At 37.6% G+C, this 18,211-nt stretch overlaps 1 protein-coding gene and 1 long non-coding RNA gene across 3 annotated transcripts in view; both read right to left on the reverse strand.

Annotated features, from left to right (window-relative positions):
• LOC111265442 (uncharacterized) overlaps positions 1-18,211 on the reverse strand; it is a 49,007-nt gene that overhangs the window by 16,315 nt on the left and 14,481 nt on the right. The window contains exons 3-5 of the mRNA XM_086970507.1: positions 10,238-10,566; positions 9,446-9,705; positions 6,217-6,577 (exon numbers count right to left, since the gene is read on the reverse strand). Coding sequence (XP_086826633.1) covers positions 6,217-6,577; positions 9,446-9,705; positions 10,238-10,566 — 950 coding nt within the window. The remainder of the gene's footprint in view (positions 1-6,216; positions 6,578-9,445; positions 9,706-10,237; positions 10,567-18,211) is intronic.
• Positions 16,724-18,211, reverse strand: part of LOC147752802 (uncharacterized) — a 5,437-nt gene continuing 3,949 nt past the window's right edge. For both annotated transcript variants that reach the window (XR_015313079.1, XR_015313078.1), the window contains exon 3: positions 16,724-17,135. This is a non-coding gene — a long non-coding RNA (uncharacterized LOC147752802). The remainder of the gene's footprint in view (positions 17,136-18,211) is intronic.

Genomic DNA, 18,211 nt, shown 5'->3' on the forward strand with positions numbered 1-18,211 from the left:
ATGTAGTTCATGATAAATCCATTTATATGTTCGACGTTCGATTTTTGAAACATAGGAACCTTTGTATCGCACCAAATACGTTCTCTTCTGTGAGAATGAGACATGGGCTTAAAGAATAAAATTCGTATTTTAAAAGCTGTTATAGTTGAAAATGACAGCTTTCAATTGTTTCTCTAGCAAATAAAACGACCACCACGAAATAAATCATGATAGCACCGTAAATGAAAAACAGTTTATATTTTGGTTGCTTCTACACGGGCCGATTTAAAGCGGATCATTTAAAAAGGTTACTCGAGAACGAGTTAAATCAAAGAGTTTGCAATACATAGATTTATAATACAAAATCGGGGAAGTTGCTTTTCGCGTGTTGTGAATGAAATTCACAATTGCTGGAATTAATATTGAAAATCGATCGTTTAAGACACTATTCAAACATATATATTTTTCATTCTGTCTTGTCACTTACACACAGCGACGGTTTGGATTAGATTTAGCCCCTCTATAATATACATCTATTAACATGAGAAATTTCTCCTGAGAAAAAATTCTATACCTATCTCGTACTAAAAACAAAAGAGACATCATTTTGGCCAATCAATAACAAATTTCGTGCTTCTGTGTATTCTTTCGCCATAGGCCACAGACTACAACGGGAGTGAAGAAATTTGTCCGCCACAGTCAACGAACGCCTTGCACACGTTGAGCACTATGTGTTCTTATACTTAAAATGGACACGTTTATCTCGAGTGTAGAAAATTACTATATGGATGTTTGTATATATTAAACTTGTACGGTTTTTACTATTCACAAGCTGGAATACAGTGGCTCTGCAGTATTTACAAGAGCATGTTGCTTGAGACATATTGCTTCTATTTATTAACCGACAACGATTACATTTTTAGTTGTTGGGTGTATGCCAGAATGACCTGTTGTAACCTGTTATCTCTAAAGTGGAGAGTATATGTGTATGAATAATATTAAAGTAAATATATGCAATACTAGAGATCTGAGTTTAGGTAATTCCTTCTTTCCACCTAAGCAGAAACTGGTCACAAAGTTTATTTACATCCCATTCCTCTAAAGATAATTTTTTACCATTGTATTATGAAGTAGGTAGTTTATCATTCCGTGAACGTAAAAAGTAAAAAGGTGATTCATGCGTATGATTACGTCTCACAACACAAACCCCTGCCAATCGGCGTGTTTTACTTAATTTTCATTTCCAGTTTTTTCGCTGTGTCGACAAAGTTTTGTTGAATGAATTCTCTTCATTTTTAACACATCCGAATACTCAAGCTGTCTTCTGTCATCTACGCAAAGGGCAAAAAAAAAACGAGCCCACCAGATGCAATTACCTTACTATACTAAGTAGGTTTAAGGCGTGTACCGGATAGCAAAGCAAGCAGCTTAAATTAGCTACAACCACAACTGGGCTGAACTCTGAGGAATAGCAACTGGTAGACACATGTGGCCCTAAATGAAATAATTTTTGATTAAAGCGAATATAAAAAACAAAGTAACACACAATACTGTTTTTAATTAAAAAAAAAATAGCTCTCACTTTATTTCTCATTATTTCTGGACAACTAAAGTTCTTCTCGTTGCCGAATATTCTTCAATCAAGTTTACAGAAGCAACAGAAACTTACACTAAAGGATGACTTCTAAAACAACGATGTTCTAATCTTTGCCTTAAATGCAAAAACGTTTCGAATCTTATTCAGTAGAAGGAATGCGTATGTTCCTTTTAAAGTCTTCCAGTTAAGTTTAATAGCTTATATTTTTTATTAATGACCACGGTCAATTTCTGACTGGTCACAACTGCATCGATGTACTACACCGAGCATAGGAAATAAATAACTTTTTATTGTGTTCTCTCATCGTTCCGTGTGGCAGGATGAAGCTGACTCTTCACAGGTCCATGATGAAATTGTTGCCAACAAATGAGCGTAGAGGCCAAGATCAGAGACTTAGAAATGCTATAATCAAGCGGACGAGAGGAGCTGGTTACGACTGAGGCTTTCAAGAAACGTCTTACACTGGGTCCTCGAGAACACATACGAAACACGCATGGTCACATATACCTGTAAAAATGCGCATTCATGGAGACCCATGAAGTAATCCGCAGGGAATTTTTACAAGCTTTGTTTTCGCCAGTACTGTTAAGTTAATTATGGGGAAAAGTTAGTTCCTTTTTAGCCCACATTGACCATTACATGGTGCAACATGGCCAGCAAGAAGTTCAGAAGAGACAGGGTAGAGAGACCATGGCCCAGATCTGTTCTGCACGAGACAATCTTGAATCAATTTCCAAGTGTTACCTATTTTAACATGCATAATAACAATGCCATTCATACTACTGTACTAGAAAGCAACCTTCGTAGATGACTCTTATTCCTTTAAAGGCCGAATACTAACATTTTCTTTCTGTGTGTGACCCCCATAGTTTAAATACTATATTTCAAGACAGGTGTATTTTATCAGTGTCCCAAGCAATTTATGCACGAAAGCAAAGGGCCTTTGTTAATTGATTAGTTATCCTCAATATTATCCTCAGCAATGCCAGAGTTAATCAATTGGCGTCCAGAGGATAGTCTTGCTGACGGCGTAAGCTCGAACGATAGAGATTGCCGGGCTTCGCACTATAACACATATTTGTTAACCACACATGACCCACGAAGCACCAGATATAATATGGAACGCTTCGGCAAATCTTGTATCTGCTGACGACGGTGGGCTGAGGTGATCTTGAGACTTACAAACGCATTCTTCACCCAACAACACGAATCATTTATCATTATTTTCGTTGCACAGCTGATCCGTGAATAATTATCAGTTGTAGAATGATTAACACAAACACACTTTCTGTCTCTGTGCTTATTGAGCTTTGCAGCCATAAGCCACGGATGCATGAATGAATGAATGGCTGCGTAAATTAAATTTTCAGATTTTTTATCGCCTTTATGTGTTAAGAATTTTAATTTTGCAGTTATCGGCGTCGGCATGTAACTTAATGGAAATTGGTGCTAGCAAAAAATATTAAAGTATTTACACCGATTGCCGTCCACTCACTAGCCACAAGTGAAACGTGGAGCGCTGCAATGCGCGATTTTTTAAGACGTGTGCCTATCACGGGACCAATTTGAGTTGATAGCTTCGTCACTTAAAAGTGATTTTAAACGAAACCCATCTGCTTAATCAAAGTGTTCAGATATTATTTCTGTTAACAGAAGTGTGCTCATCTGTTGTCAAGTAGTTAGAGAATTTGCGGTAGTCACAGGATTGCAGAACGCTTTTAGTGTAGGATATATTTTTCAATTACTCTATATGTGATAAAACTTCAGCAGTTTCTTATACTTTAGTTAAGATTAAGATGGACAAGCTTAGGATTAAGTTGTATGGCTCTGGAATCCAATTAAACCAACAATTTTTACTGTGTTTCCACGCTCAGCGTTCTAGAAATACTGACACCCGTTTAAGCAACGTTTATGATAACTGCTAAAAACTTTGGGGTTAAACTAAGGCAAAGTAATTAAGATCAACGAGAACTATGTCGCCTCGATGAACCTCGTGTGACTTAAAAAACAAATATTTAATGCATTATTAGTGAAAAACTTAACGTTTCTTAGCGTTTATTTACTTTGGCAGAGGCTTAAATTAATTATTGTATAATAAGGTCTTTATTCTGAAAACATACTACTGCTTTAAAAAGCGTTGCATATGGAAAAGCAAGTATAATTTGTTTCAATATTTAGCGCATATATGCTGTCGGAAACCGTCGGACAGCAGCATAACCGTTTAGGAAGCTCATTAATGACTCAGTAATAAAGTACGGAGGTGTAATATCGTATTGAGCGATTCAAGGGATAATGCAGTCTAACATAACACTGTCAAATGTAAGAGATTGCTCGAAAACATTGCACATACTTACTTGCAATACGCTCTGAGCGTTAGGGGGAACAGGGTTGCTGTGTTTGCTCGTCAGTAATTTAATTTTAGTAGACTGAAAAGAAGTGAAAACAGAATAACAAAAATATAAACCGAATAGAATGAATATATTCACTAGCAAAAAATATTACTTAATATTATACATTGTTCGAAGATGAAAAGGTCACAGTACAGAATAACCCAGAGCAGGAAACAGAAAGGCATTACTGAGAAAACAATCGATCCCACTCATTACTAACATAGCAAACGGAAACAGTGGAAAAAGAATGATTAGTTAAAAGCAATCGTTAAAACATCAAGGGAGTAACACATACGGCACGCTAACGATTATATAAAGATGGAATAGGACAGCAAAATCAGTATCTGCATGCGATAAGCATACATATTATTATTATTATTATTTGGTTATGGGTCAGAGAGAAGAGACAACAACAGCAACGACGACGAAGACAACAACAACAACAACAAATCACAATCATCAGCATCAACAACAACAACATCAGCTAGCGACAATGGAACAAACAATAACGAAATAAAGAAAGCGGATCCGAACTGACCAAAAACAAGAAACAGGAAGAACACGATAGAAATAAGCAGATAAATATCGTAATGGACCAATGTACACTAATGGGAGTATTTGTGATCTATTTAAAGTCCTTACGTGGTCTATTTGGATTTAATATTGGATAAATAGGAAAAGTAAAACAGCTCTTCTATTTCAAATAACAAATCGGCAAGCCTGTGCTTCTCCGCGGAAGCTCGACAGCAGGCCAAAAATAGGCTCGCGATTCTGGCTCCAAAAATGAACTCGTTCAGTTTTGTGATTACGACTGAGATGTGTGTCTCCCAGTATTATCATTGGTACCTAATAGGCTGAAAACAAATCGTCCTTTTAGGCAAAGTTCCAGGAATGTTACTCGATTTTGTTGCTAGACTATTTTATCCTCCCATAGGCTCTGAAAATGTAGCACTGATACATCGACACCTTAATCATAATCCAAATGGTTTAGGCAAACGCCAAAAGTATTACCATCGAGACTGACACATCTACAATACACAACGATTTCGGTTTGGCAAAAGTGAACGTACGACTTCACAGAATACAGGTCCATATTTAAAATTCGTACAAAAAGACAGACGTTCTTATTTGACGAATGACTTTAGGCTGTTAGAATACATCTTGTCATACATCTGTGTCATACATTTAAACTTAACAGCAGCAATTAAAGACAATAAACTTACTCAAACAGGATGCAAAACTAATTTTCAGTAAAAATTGTCATTGTAATGGTAGCCAATAAAATGGTGCGGTGTTTTGTAGTAAGTAAGTAATCAAAACTCAAAGCAATCGTAATTTTCAACCAATATGGGTAATCAGTCCAGTATACTTATTGTTCTTCCTCATACAACTTCCATAACATTTATCGTTGCGCAAAAGAGCAATAAAACGATCGCTCGACAATTATTACTACAGACCTTAGTAATTATAACGACTATATACTACGACTTTCAACTGAATCTCTAACGTAATTACTTCAACTGCAAGTTGTGAAAATAATCAGCAATGCGAAATGAATCGGCTGCCAGGCGTGCATAGGCTCAGCCACGTTGTGGTCCCAACCGAAAAATAGGTTAAAGGAACTAAGGGTTAGGGATTGATGACACCATTGACGATGAGCCCAGCCAGTGAATCGACCAATTATCCGCTATTTTTGAAAAAAAACTCGCGTCAGATATAAATGGTACTTGTCCTGTTGTGATGGAAGTAAGTATAATAAAAATCACTAATCCTTTTTTTAAACAGTAAATGTTTGGTGAATTTCGGAACTTACACTCTTCGAAAAATGTCGAAATAAATTCAAATTATAACACTACCTTAATCATTTTAAGAAATGATTAAGGTAGTGTTATAATTTGCATTCACACATGATGATGATTAAAAAATGATGGCATGCGCATACTCAAAAGTCAACCGTTCATTATACTTTAATACTTCTGTGTAATATATGCTAACTTATAGTTGTAAACACACATCCGAATGTTATTAAATCGTCTATAGACCTTACGTTGTTCAGAATCATAACTGCCTATCGATTTTTCACAGGCATATAGCAAATACCTAGATTACTTTGTATATGTAAAAATGTCGGCTCATATAAATCAATATGTCAAGTTTAATATTGCTTTTTTTCCTCTGAATATTTCGAAATACGTTATTGCCGCTGTAGTTGCTGACGTTGATGATACTACTAGTTAGATGCTGCCCAACCTGACTGTTGCTTCCTGTGCTAGTCTGCTGCTGGGAGATTTGTTGTTGTTGTTGTTGTTGTCCTGTTGCTGAGGCCCTTTCTGCTAGTGCCGTCACCCCTAATCGGGGTTTCAAATTTTGGCGCTGCTGAAGTTGTCTGGCCGCTGTCAGTGAGTTTTTGCTCGAGGTTGAAGTGGAGCTGATGTTGCTAGTTACGCTGGCCACGCTCTCTCGGCTACCTGTGCGCGATAGAAGACGCGGAGGTGAAGTGATTTTCGTTGTTCGCGTTGTAGTGTGCACCGTCGTTGTCGTATGGCCACCTTCACGCGCTACTTTGTGGACCGGTGCAAACAGGCCATACTTTGAGCGACACGCAAAGTATCTGCAGCCAATTTACGCACAGATACAGGTAACAACAAAGAATAGCGACCGTACCATTAACAAACAAGCTTTTGATATTCAAGTATCCAGTGTTACGATTATTATGGTAAAGTAAAAGTTCGTAGTTCAGGCTAGCGTACCAGAACAAGCCACTGGGATGCATTGCCATCCATGTTTTTTAGGTACGTAGCTCGTTAAGTTAGCTATTTTAATCAATGTTTCGTAACACTATCAAAAACTATTACTATCATATGCTTTGCAATAGAATATGTTTGCCCAGCTGAGGTGAATCATATCGCAGTGTGGGGTAATGCATACAGCTTTACGAACTAGCTTTATTCAGAACCCCCTACGACAAGAGAATGATGAGGTATAGTTTGTTTTCGCCGTAGATTTACGGACAGACCACATTGAAGAGCATCTAGATACTGGCTCAATAACGAAATAGTTCGAAAGAGTCTAGGACAAAAGCCGACTACATTAATGTGGCGTCGTGCTCATTATTTGTTTCTTCCTGTAAGATGCTTGAAGCGAACCTTGCATGAACTTTAATATCGACTGTAAAACTTGCAACGCAATTATTCTCAATGCACCACATAATTTGCGCAGGCTACTGATAGTGTACTACAGCGATACACGACTAGCCGCAAAAAGGTAACTTACAAAGCGTAAGTCTCGCTTCATGCCGAAGGTGGCGATTAACTGGGCGGAGTAAGCGAAATTAATATATATGTAAACGTCGGCAATCTGCTGAGAGTTATGGAGAGTTTATGGGGTGGGATAGGGGTCTATGCCTCGATGAACCCTCAAAGTAGCGTAGGCCTGTGTATAAAAAACAGTGAAAGGTCAATTTAGAGCTAAAGCAGGGGTCCTAAACAAAAACAATGTGTTGCTACAATACGGATGATACTTTACGTGTAAGGTTAGTGAGAACATCAGGCATATTTTAGAATTCAATCGCAGAAAATGTCAGAAATTTGACGTTTTACATAGCTTGCAAAATAGTATAGGAATAGCCCTAAGGTAAATGGAAAATTCTATTGAGTTTGCCACAAAAGATTCGTATTGTATGTATATCGGTAACTGAGCCACTCTTTATACACCTACGTGTGAGCCTAATTGACAACCGTACACAAAAATTACATTAATAACGGGTAGCTCATTTTGAATGTAAACTTACAATCTAGAAACAGCGGAAAGCATTTATCTTTTGAATAAGGACTAATGCTCTGTAGTGTGTATGCGATTTACTTTAGATCATAATTGTATTCAACATGAGATTCCGTAGATAGACAAAGAAAGTACCTTCGTACAGCTTAAATTCCATACAACAAAAATATACTCCTTTGTACTCTAAAATTCGGCCCATTCTTTGGCACCCAGTACTGCACATTAATGAATCCCTGAAAACCTGTACCGAAAATTCCTGAACTGAAAGCCAATAATAATGCATTCATTCTTTCTATGAGCCTCTACTATGAAGAATATTTCGGGAATCCGGTAGCCTAGGAATCAACACACGTGTTATATTACTAAACAAGCTATTTTTTTTAATAGCTCCTTTTTCAATAATCAAGCCACCGAAGCTAGTTAAAATCCTTTCGACCCCATAGCGAAATTTTACCTTCAATTGCCTGTCTAAAGGGCAATACTATTTTGGGCATCAAACGTCAGCGTTTTTAATACATGTTATATTCCGTCGTTATGCGAAATAAAAACCTTCAGCACAGTATGCTTGTATTGCATTTAACGAGAAATCTGTAACTGAGCAACAGTATCTCATTTAACAATTTTTCCATCAAAAATGGTTTGAAGCGAGCTTCTTCAGAGTCGAAAGCAATTGCTTGTGTTAACTCGACGACGTCCATTTTGAAATAAACAAGACATCAAATTAATCCTGAGTGGTGCCCGCAGCTTATTGACCTACGAGAGAGGTCGTCGAAGAGGTTGCCGAAAATGCTATATGTACTTTTGAGTCTCTTTAAAAGCTACGTTTTAGGCAAAGGTAAATAACAAGGGGAGTAAAACAACAGGCTACCGATACGGTGTGCAACATTTGACAATGTATAAACAACAACTTCTAAGAAATAAATGAAAACCTATTCGTCACCCTAATATGTGCATGCCGAAGACCATGTTCTCAGTATCAACACGATATCAAGACGAAAGAATTTAGCTTATTACAAGAAGCTGGAGAGGAACCTATTTTTTTCAAGACTATGATTTACCTTAAGCAGAAGGAGAAGCATAGTTATTTAGTCGCGAGTTAATTATTTGTGGACCACTCATCTTTGTATTTTGTAAAAAAAAATTAGTTTTTAGGTTAGCCATTGCGCTTTTCAGTCGTCTAGCAAAAGTTTACAATAGCTGGATGATTCGAATGCTAGCTAAGCGTTCAGACAGACAAGTAGTGCAGCTCTGGTCGAAATTATGACACTTTTGCATAAAGATTGTTACGTGGTCTTTTCCCTTACAGATATCATTGTTAGTTGTTTTTTTACCGTTGTGTGATGCAAATCACGAATTCATGAGTAACGTGCACTAACTGCTACATTTTGCACCACTCTGGGCTCTAATTAACTATCGTGTCTACTAAATTAAAGAATTAAATCTTGTTCTTGTGCTTCTCTTTTGAAAATAATTAAAAAAAAACTAATTCGGTTTGTTAAATATGTTTTAGGCCACAATGAATGAAAGTATCGTACATTGAATATACCCCCCCCCCCCCCGGTCTCCAATTTCTTTTTAATACAGATGACATGATGACAACGAACATCGTGACGGCTCTTGTCCACAGATAAAAATAAACAGTATAAATATATGTAATAGTTTTTAAGACAAAGCAACGAAGTGCGTCGAAATGGCTTACCTCTTTCCGTTAACCGAACCATCGTTCTTTCCTGTTGGCTCATCCAACTCAACACCGCACCAATGACCTTGAGCGAACTCGGTCGTTCCAATATAGCGTAAGGTCCCTGCTTTGAAGCCTGACGAAGCATTCACAATGACGCGATCGCCAATGCGCAATCCGTGATCGACAGCCACCGATTCCGTATTTGTGATCACAGCTCGTGGTGAGTTCGGCGTCGTACGACCAGCAGTTGCCGGTGAACATGGTCGGACGACCGTCTAAATGTATATCATATGAGACGAGAGTAACAGCAAAAAGAAAAGGTCAAACTGTATAAGTCTCAGTTTTCAATTAGAAAAGTAGCATTTTATTCTTAGTCAGCGTTATTCATGCATAAAATTCAAATCCGTTATAAGTAAATATTACACATAATGACAGTTAAGTTGTTCGCTTAAACAGAGCGTAAATTTTACAACGTGATCTGCCGGGACATGCTGGATAATTCTTCAAACCATCCTTAATCTTTTTTCATAACATATGCGCAGATATTACAAACGGTCAAATAAATTTTAACTATGGACTACTCAGGTAAAAATATTGTTTCAAGATAATAAAAATAATAACATAGAGTGAATTCCGGGTGTAAACAATGTCAGATCAAAGCGTACTTGTTACAATTTACTTTATCCAGCCTGTTCATTTATAGGTAGACCTTAGTGATAAGAACAATTACGATTGCAAAGATTCTGCTGAGGTCTGATTCGCATACATTGAGTACTACGACATCCATTTTGAATTGAGCTAGCTTACCCTTGTAGTAACAGACTTCCCCGGCGACTCCTGAATGAGTGTCGACTCACTTGGGCCGCCGCTTAAGGCTGTCACGGTGGTCGGATAACGTGACAGACGTTGGGGTCTCGCGAAAACCCCTCGACGTGGTTCACATTGAAAATAGCGTACACCCGAGACGGCGCCATCATTTTTACCGATCGGTTCATCGAGCACAACACCAGCCCAGTCACCGGGCGCAAACTTTGTTTCTCCAATAAACTGAATGTAACCCGGTTTGGAGCCATTAACCCAAACGCGGTCGCCGATGATAAAATCATCAACATCATGAGTTAAGATGTCCGATGGGTCTAAATATACATACACAGACATGAAAAATGAAAAAATCATTAGCTCATTATTTGAGAAATGCATTCGGTTATAAATACGTATTGATCTTGATTGATAACATCCACAATAAAGATGTGAAAAATTAATGTTCTTTACTTCTACAGAGTATATTCTTCGAAAGATAAATAACATTTAAATATTAAGGTGAAAGTTTCCTAATTATATTATATACTGCAATACAGTAAACATACTGCAATAATAATGATGATTGCATAAATATATGAATTCATCTGTTTCTATGTAAGCGCAAAGCCGAAAACTGCCAAGTGACTGTTCCTGCCGGCTAACATCAAAGCTAAATCAGCCTGCTTAATTTGCTGGTGGAATGGCTAGCAACGCGGACACGTTCGTTGGTTGTTGGAACGACTGGATGGCGCTTCGCCGGAATTGGCGATGACGAGACCCAACTCGAAAGGCAGGTCGAAGAATTTCGGTCTTATTTTGATAAGGCTCATGGTTGGTCGACCGATCAGACAATGCCAAAAGGGCGTCAGTATCTGTTAGGGACGTTTGAACTGTGGTACGACTTGCGTGTATAAAACAACTACGTGTAAAGGCTTCAAGAATGAACGATACGACTATTCCTCTAAGTGACAGAGTAAGACTAAGTAAGACAGAGACACGCTACCAAAAGTTCTGCATATTAAATGATGATTACTGTTAGGTGAGCTAATGGCGGTGCACGAATTGTATAATCCTAATAAATTTCCAAAAAACCGCAAAGTCAGCAACTTTTCTTAACTTTGTCACAGCAGCAAGAATAAATTCTTATGTCCGAGTTAGTTCGTGTGGTTTGAGAATACATGCCAGAGGAATTGCTCTTGGATGCGCACCCATCAAAAAGTATGTCGCCGTTACGAAAAAGGGTATATATCGACAAGCAGCGCCCGCACGTTGCCGTTGTCAAGGCACGTTAAAATAAAGTGACAGGCTCCAGATGTATTAACATGGATCGACCAACCCGCATGCCCGCCACTAAAAATATACTACTTGCAGTGCATCAGTAAGGGCGCATCAACTGGTCAGTCCTCGGTGGACGACAGCAACACAAATGTTGTTGGAAAGACGGACAATCAGTGGCTCCACTCTCAACGAAGGCACATTGTGCCAAACCAGTGCGAAGGGATCACAATCAGTACGGCCAGGATTAACTGAAACCTTGATATTCCCATTCTGTTATCGTGACCATTTAGACGTGAACAGAACTGTACGCTGGCTAGTAATCTGCTATTTTCTGGACCCGTACACGGCTGCGATGTGCAGACTTGTGGGTGAAGTCCAGGAAAGCACGGCTTTTCCTATTCGCATCGCGGATATGCCGCAAGAAAGGTTAAAATCACCCCATTGTTACTGGCCAAGTACTGCGACGATAACTGGTTGTGCTTTGGAACGGTGAGATATCTGATCGTCTTGTTATGGACTTGCGCTTTGAAGCCCATCAAAAACGTCAAACGCGAAAGTTGTGGAATCCTTCAATTGCTTTTAGACACGCGTATTATAAGACCGCAAGGACGCCTAAAAAACGCGATGGTGAATTCAACCTGCTGGGAGCTAGAGGTTACCGGTTGCGGGATGAGGACATATCATCAGATCAGCATGGTCGGGTTGCAATGGATATAATACAAATATATGCATAAATAGCTTTAATATAAATAACTTGTAGTAACTTTTATAAGTGCAAAACTAGTGATTTTTAGAAAACTAAAGAAGCATTCGTTCCCGATGTCTATAAGTAATTAATCGTTTCTGCCGGCTAAAAAAGCTAAATTGATCCGTCTACAAGATATCAGCGAAATGCCCGAATAAAAATGACAAAAAAAAAACACCATGCGGAGAACTAAAAATTCGATATGGAATAATAAACAGAGAAATCGATAAACGAGGTAATGAGAAAAATTGTTTTCTTCAACTCTGAATAGTGGAAAAACTTTTCCTTCTTCAAAAAAAAAACTAACAAAGTTATTACAAAACAAAATTAAGTCACTTATAGACAAGATAAAAAATGAAAAAAACTAATAATTTGTGAAATACAATCGTACTATCGTGCAAACTAATTTTGTTACACACAAAAAAGAACCATGACCCCCCCATAAAGGGTTCATTCAAAGGATTTGGTACTTCAGTCGTGTTTTAATTTATATTTGTATGATACATAGTCGGGCCGTTCTAAAAAAATAGTGGCCGTGAGCTAAAAGTACGAAATGAACAATATAAGAAAGTCAATAAGTAATAGAAGATAAATATATTTATACATATTTAGTTAAAAGAATCTCGAAACGCAGTGTCATAGAAATTTGAAAATATCCTTTGCGATTTCGTTCTCTTTCAAGGCGTTTGCCGTGAGCTCTAAAATGGATGGTTTACAACGGGTATCTTTTTTAACGGCTTACTATTTTTTAAGATCATTTCAGGCAATTTTAGAAATAAATTCGTCCAGACATAACTTCAACAGTCCGACAATATTTGAATCCCTTTATTCTAGTCTAGCTTTTGTGAGGAAAAATGGTTACGAAAGGCAAGGCAACAGAGGCTATTTAGAAAGCAGTAGATGTTCCAACCAACAGTAGTTGTGGTCGGAAATTTATGAAAGTTTCGTGGCTAAAACAATGTAAACCACTTGCCTATTCAAGCTTTATTTCTGTAGTACGCCGTAGCGTTTCCAGTCGGCTCAAGGCGGTTCATCTCACTTAGAACAAAAGTGTATAGCGATGATTATTGACAGTCTTCAGATGTGACATGCGGCCTCCCCACTTCGCAGCAACGAGCGAACGGGGAAGAAAGGGAACTATTGTGTGCGGAAATTGGCTAAGGCGAATCAAGCATTTTCGCTGTATCGCTAAGTGCCGCAAACGCCACAATATGATGATGCTATGGTTATATAATCAGTTTATGTGTACCACGTTGATCACAGAAATCAGTCGCCAATACAACTACCAAGTCTATCATGGATTTTTATTTCGAATTGTCCGATGGTCCCGCGATAGTGGAGTATGCACTCTTCGGTTAATCAGTTGATTTATTTTAATATTGGGTTAAAAAAGTCTAGCCGACTATCAATTTCCATTTAAATTTGCCTTCGTTGTTCTTTCGAAAATTATTATACAAATAAAGATTTAACTAGTTCTTATCTAAGGGATGCGAGGATCCTTATAGGATGACAACGCTGTATTTATGTGAAATATCTTTAGTGATTTGAACTTGTTCTATTTTAATACCTAAACTGAAGCTATAGCTTTGCAATTGCCATGTTTTAGTAAACTGTGTAACTGCGCCATGAAGTTATTCTCCATAGAGTTGAAGTGGGGTTTGTTCGCAAATTCAAAACGATTCTTGTTTACAAAGCGATGGAAGGTAGCATGAGAACATTGTCGTCGAAAACGATATTGATTCTACAATATCTACTGATGATGAATGTTGTAAAACAAGAAAACAGATTAGTAATTGTTTCATCACATAATTCTATATATTTTCAATGTAGTGGTAGAACACTTCTAATCTGTATAAGAGAAACTGAAAAAAATGTATCAAAGGCTTGAATCAAATTCAAATAAACTCAAGTGCCAAGATCCAACTAATATAAGTGTGTACAATTGATAAATACGAAAATCAAAATGATCTTCGATAATATATACGATCTATATACTATCAGTTTCATTTTGATATATTAATTATTGTTTTAGACTGATTCATATAATAACAAGAGAAGATTTTTATCATATGATTACAGTTGCTCTCAGAAAAGCAAAAATTATAGAAAAGTAGAAAAATATTTTAAAAAAATTATTAATTTAAATTGATTAAAAAAAATAAATTCTCTGTTATGTAATAGCTGGATGTTGTTTTAACATATATATATCATATGCTCCCGTTCCAGCTTGTAATTGTCGACTGACTACTCGCTTGCAGCTGTCGTAGTCATCAGCAAAACCGTGCCGTTCAGCTTTAAATGACACTACAGATCATTGCAGTAGTTCCTTCTTTTGGAAACATTCGAAATAAGCCCAGTCACTCGGAAAATCAGACAAACCGACAACAGTTTTTACTTTCCCATCGGGATCGGCATCTATACGACACAGGGCGTCTGTATTTTCGTCCCCTCGGGTGTATTTATATGTGACCGTGTGCGGATATCTTAGCGTATTATACGCTAGGACTGACAGATTTCCAAATACGGTGGGCAGTGGGCTAGAGACGTCCTTGAAATTCACTCCAACTTAGAGGGGAGTTCATTCGACGTTAAGTAGGAGACGTTTTGCTTTTCCGCTGTTGCCTGTTCTCTCGCCCATTCGTCGTCAATCTTCGCGGCTACTAGTGCCACTAACCTGCTACTGCTTGAACAGCATCAGCTGCTACTGGAGTGCCACGATACGCGGTGGCTATTTTGTGGCTATGTAGCTGCGATCTTCGCCGATGAATTGTTATAAAGAACCCAATGACGCTATTTGTGTTGCCGCGGGCAAACGTATCCTGGGAAATTCAACAATGAAAACGGATTCCATCTGGACCGTGGCCACTTACTAGAATGGGCCGCAGCGATGCTATGACTCGTCGCGATGCATTGGCTCTTTTTTCGGAACGCTTATCCTAATCTATGAAGGGTGATAGCGATGGCGAAGACAAAGTAAGAAATCAGAACGTTGAAAACTTATTTTTGAGATGAACACAGTGTTCGTAGGTTTTTACCGAAGACCACAGTTCTAGAAAGCCAAGTTCGCTTACACTGCTATGCTTTTATAGCGCAAAAACTATCTCAATATCATACGGTGTACTTCATAGAGCAATAAAAAGATGATTAACTTCATATACATACATAAAATCTACTAAAGGAATAATCTAGAATATTTCGACTCTCCTATTATTCGAACGTCTACCTTGAATCAGATTCAAAGTGATTAACCAGGTTGACATTCTAAGCAATGTGGAAAGTTGAGAAACTAGCCACCTTCTAGCAGTGGTACTTAATACTTCTTTCAGAATACCAACAGCTTAAGAAAGCGAAGCACTTACTACTCTGTAAGATGCTACATTCCATCTCGCTTAATCATAGAGGCAGAAAACACATTATGCTACCGCACTGTTCCTAAATATTCGTTAGCAAGCGGCTGCTTCAATGGGCCAGCGTTTAGTTAGCGCCTGTTAATAATACTAGTTTATAAACTACAATATGTTAGAATCATCGATCATTGAAGCGTTTGTTCTTTTTACTTCATTCCCTTAGTCAAGCATTTAAAATTTTGACACAATACAAGTTGAGTAAGTGCAGTTTGAATTTTCCCGGTGAAATCATGCCCAAGTACGAAATGCCGCTTTGTAAAAAAAAAACTAAAAACAATGCTGATTTTTCACAATACGCTGCATAGCTGTAGCTACACAGCTGAAATGCCTGAAACAATATGGCTTAGAATCGGGCTCCTCATGAACAGGTTTACCTGTCTAATTGAAATTCTTGAAAACATTAGGCTACCTAGGGGAATGGTCGGCTTCAAAAATTATTCACTGGCTCTAACGGTAAAAACCTATTAATCTTCTCGGGTTGCATGTACCACAAAAAAGATTTTCTTATAGGAAACACCAAAGTATTTTCATAGGCTCAAGCGAAATTTCAATAAGGTCATTTCGCTGCTCGCGTGCAGTTCGTGCAAAACTTTGTTTTGATAGAGTTGATCTTGATCCTTTTAAATGCATTTCACGAAGTATACAATAGGGGTCAATTTGAAGAAAACAATACCAAGCTTATTACTGTTCTATAAAAGCATTGGAAGTGCAACTAAATGTCTTATTAATAATAAATCCATATCGTGCTGCATATTCGATTTGAATAAACAGGGTCTAGTACATAATTAATTCCAAATTTTGGGACTGGATATGGTCAAAATCGGAGGCGAACCGGTCTCTGTGACCCATTATTCTAAGCCCTCTTAAATGAAGGAATGGAGGAAAAATATGCAAATAATAAGTGGCAAGATCCGAACAGGTAATAAAATAACATAAAATATATTGCTGATAAAGTAGTCATAGAACGACGGGTCAAATCAGCGCATTTAGCCTCTGTAAGACTCACCTCGAATATCGTACCAGTGCAATGGACTATCGCATATCGGGCTTCCAGAACGTGACATTGCGTCACGATAGGAATGAATTAAGATGATAGATCGCAATTAACACAATAGTTTTGGATAGAAATGTGCGCCACCTTTTCAATTTAATAGTTATAACTGTGAAAACTTTTTTTTTTTTGGGGCCGGCGTTACAACCACAAGAGATAGCACAAGACGCACAGATGCTTTGAATAGCTGTGCGACTTTTGTTAATGTTGCATAGTCCTGGCAACTTTATCGAGGCTTTCTCGGACTTTTTAGGGGTCTCCCACACAGCCCTCCTCGCCTTTGGACTCTCACCACGACCATACACGAATACACATCGGATAGCTACGAAATTTCGCATTCGATGATATTCACTCGGCCAATAAAACGTACATCAGATCCCAGAAAGGATACCGCCAACTCAGCATATACCAGCAACTTCAGGTCTGCAAAATTAGATATATTATTAAGATAGATAGTTTCGAAACGCACTACCGCAAGCATTGGTTATCTTGAATAATGAACAGCAGATAAAGCAAGTTCTATGGAATTTTCCAACAATGCTACTATACGTTACCGTATTATGTCCAATATGGTCCTCTCTTGATAAAAATCATAACTATTACGTTAACTAAATAATTAATAATTTAATAATAATACTACTTCTTTATTCACACAGACATAACGTTGCAACTGTGTAGAATAAAGTCTTCATATAAAAATGCAAAGCCTACAATCCGTAACCGTATTTTGAAATTTTAATTCTGTTCAGTGCGTGTTTCACATCATTGTAAAACTATGAATGAATATATATACGGTCAGTAAGACATGAAATGAAAGCGTATTCTATTTATCTAACTATCAGGTTTACGAAAACTTCTGGCCTTCGTTTTAACCAGGTTATCATCATCTGACCTATAAGAGACAACAAAGTTATTTAAATCTTTCAAATGCATTGAATTACATCGTTTGCCACTTTTATACAGCATGATAGCCTTTAAGCTATGTAAGTTGCTATTTTTCATTCGACCTGGACTAGAAAAAAAGTGCTTTCTAGTCCCAACAAATCTGAAAAACAATATATGGGTGTATATTAACAAAAATATTAAGTCCTAGGTGTCTCATGAAACATTGTATGACCTTTCCCTAAACTTATTGCTTTGTAACGCTTTTTTTATTTTTTAAACCAGCTGTACGTGTGGTTTACATATCGGAAGATAAAACTGATGTTATTGTAAGCTACAGAAACAATAGACGTGCATATGGTGCCTTTGGTCAAATCCTTGCGATACATTTTGAAAAAGCTTCAATACGATCATCCTTGCGATATGGAACTTAAAAGCTGTACACATTCGTTAGTTCTATCACTTTCACTCTGGACGTAGCTTCTATTGCTGCAGTTTAACTCTGCGGTTTGACCCTGCATTCGATGTAAAAGAACTGTGGTTGATACTGAGAGTTTACCGACCGATTTAGAAACTAAGTCCAGCTTAGAATATATGTTTAAATAACAATATTATAT

The sequence above is a fragment of the Varroa jacobsoni genome, unplaced genomic scaffold, assembly GCF_002532875.2.
Source record: "Varroa jacobsoni isolate VJ856 unplaced genomic scaffold, vjacob_1.0 scaffold_974, whole genome shotgun sequence".
Lineage (NCBI taxonomy): Eukaryota > Metazoa > Arthropoda > Arachnida > Mesostigmata > Varroidae > Varroa > Varroa jacobsoni.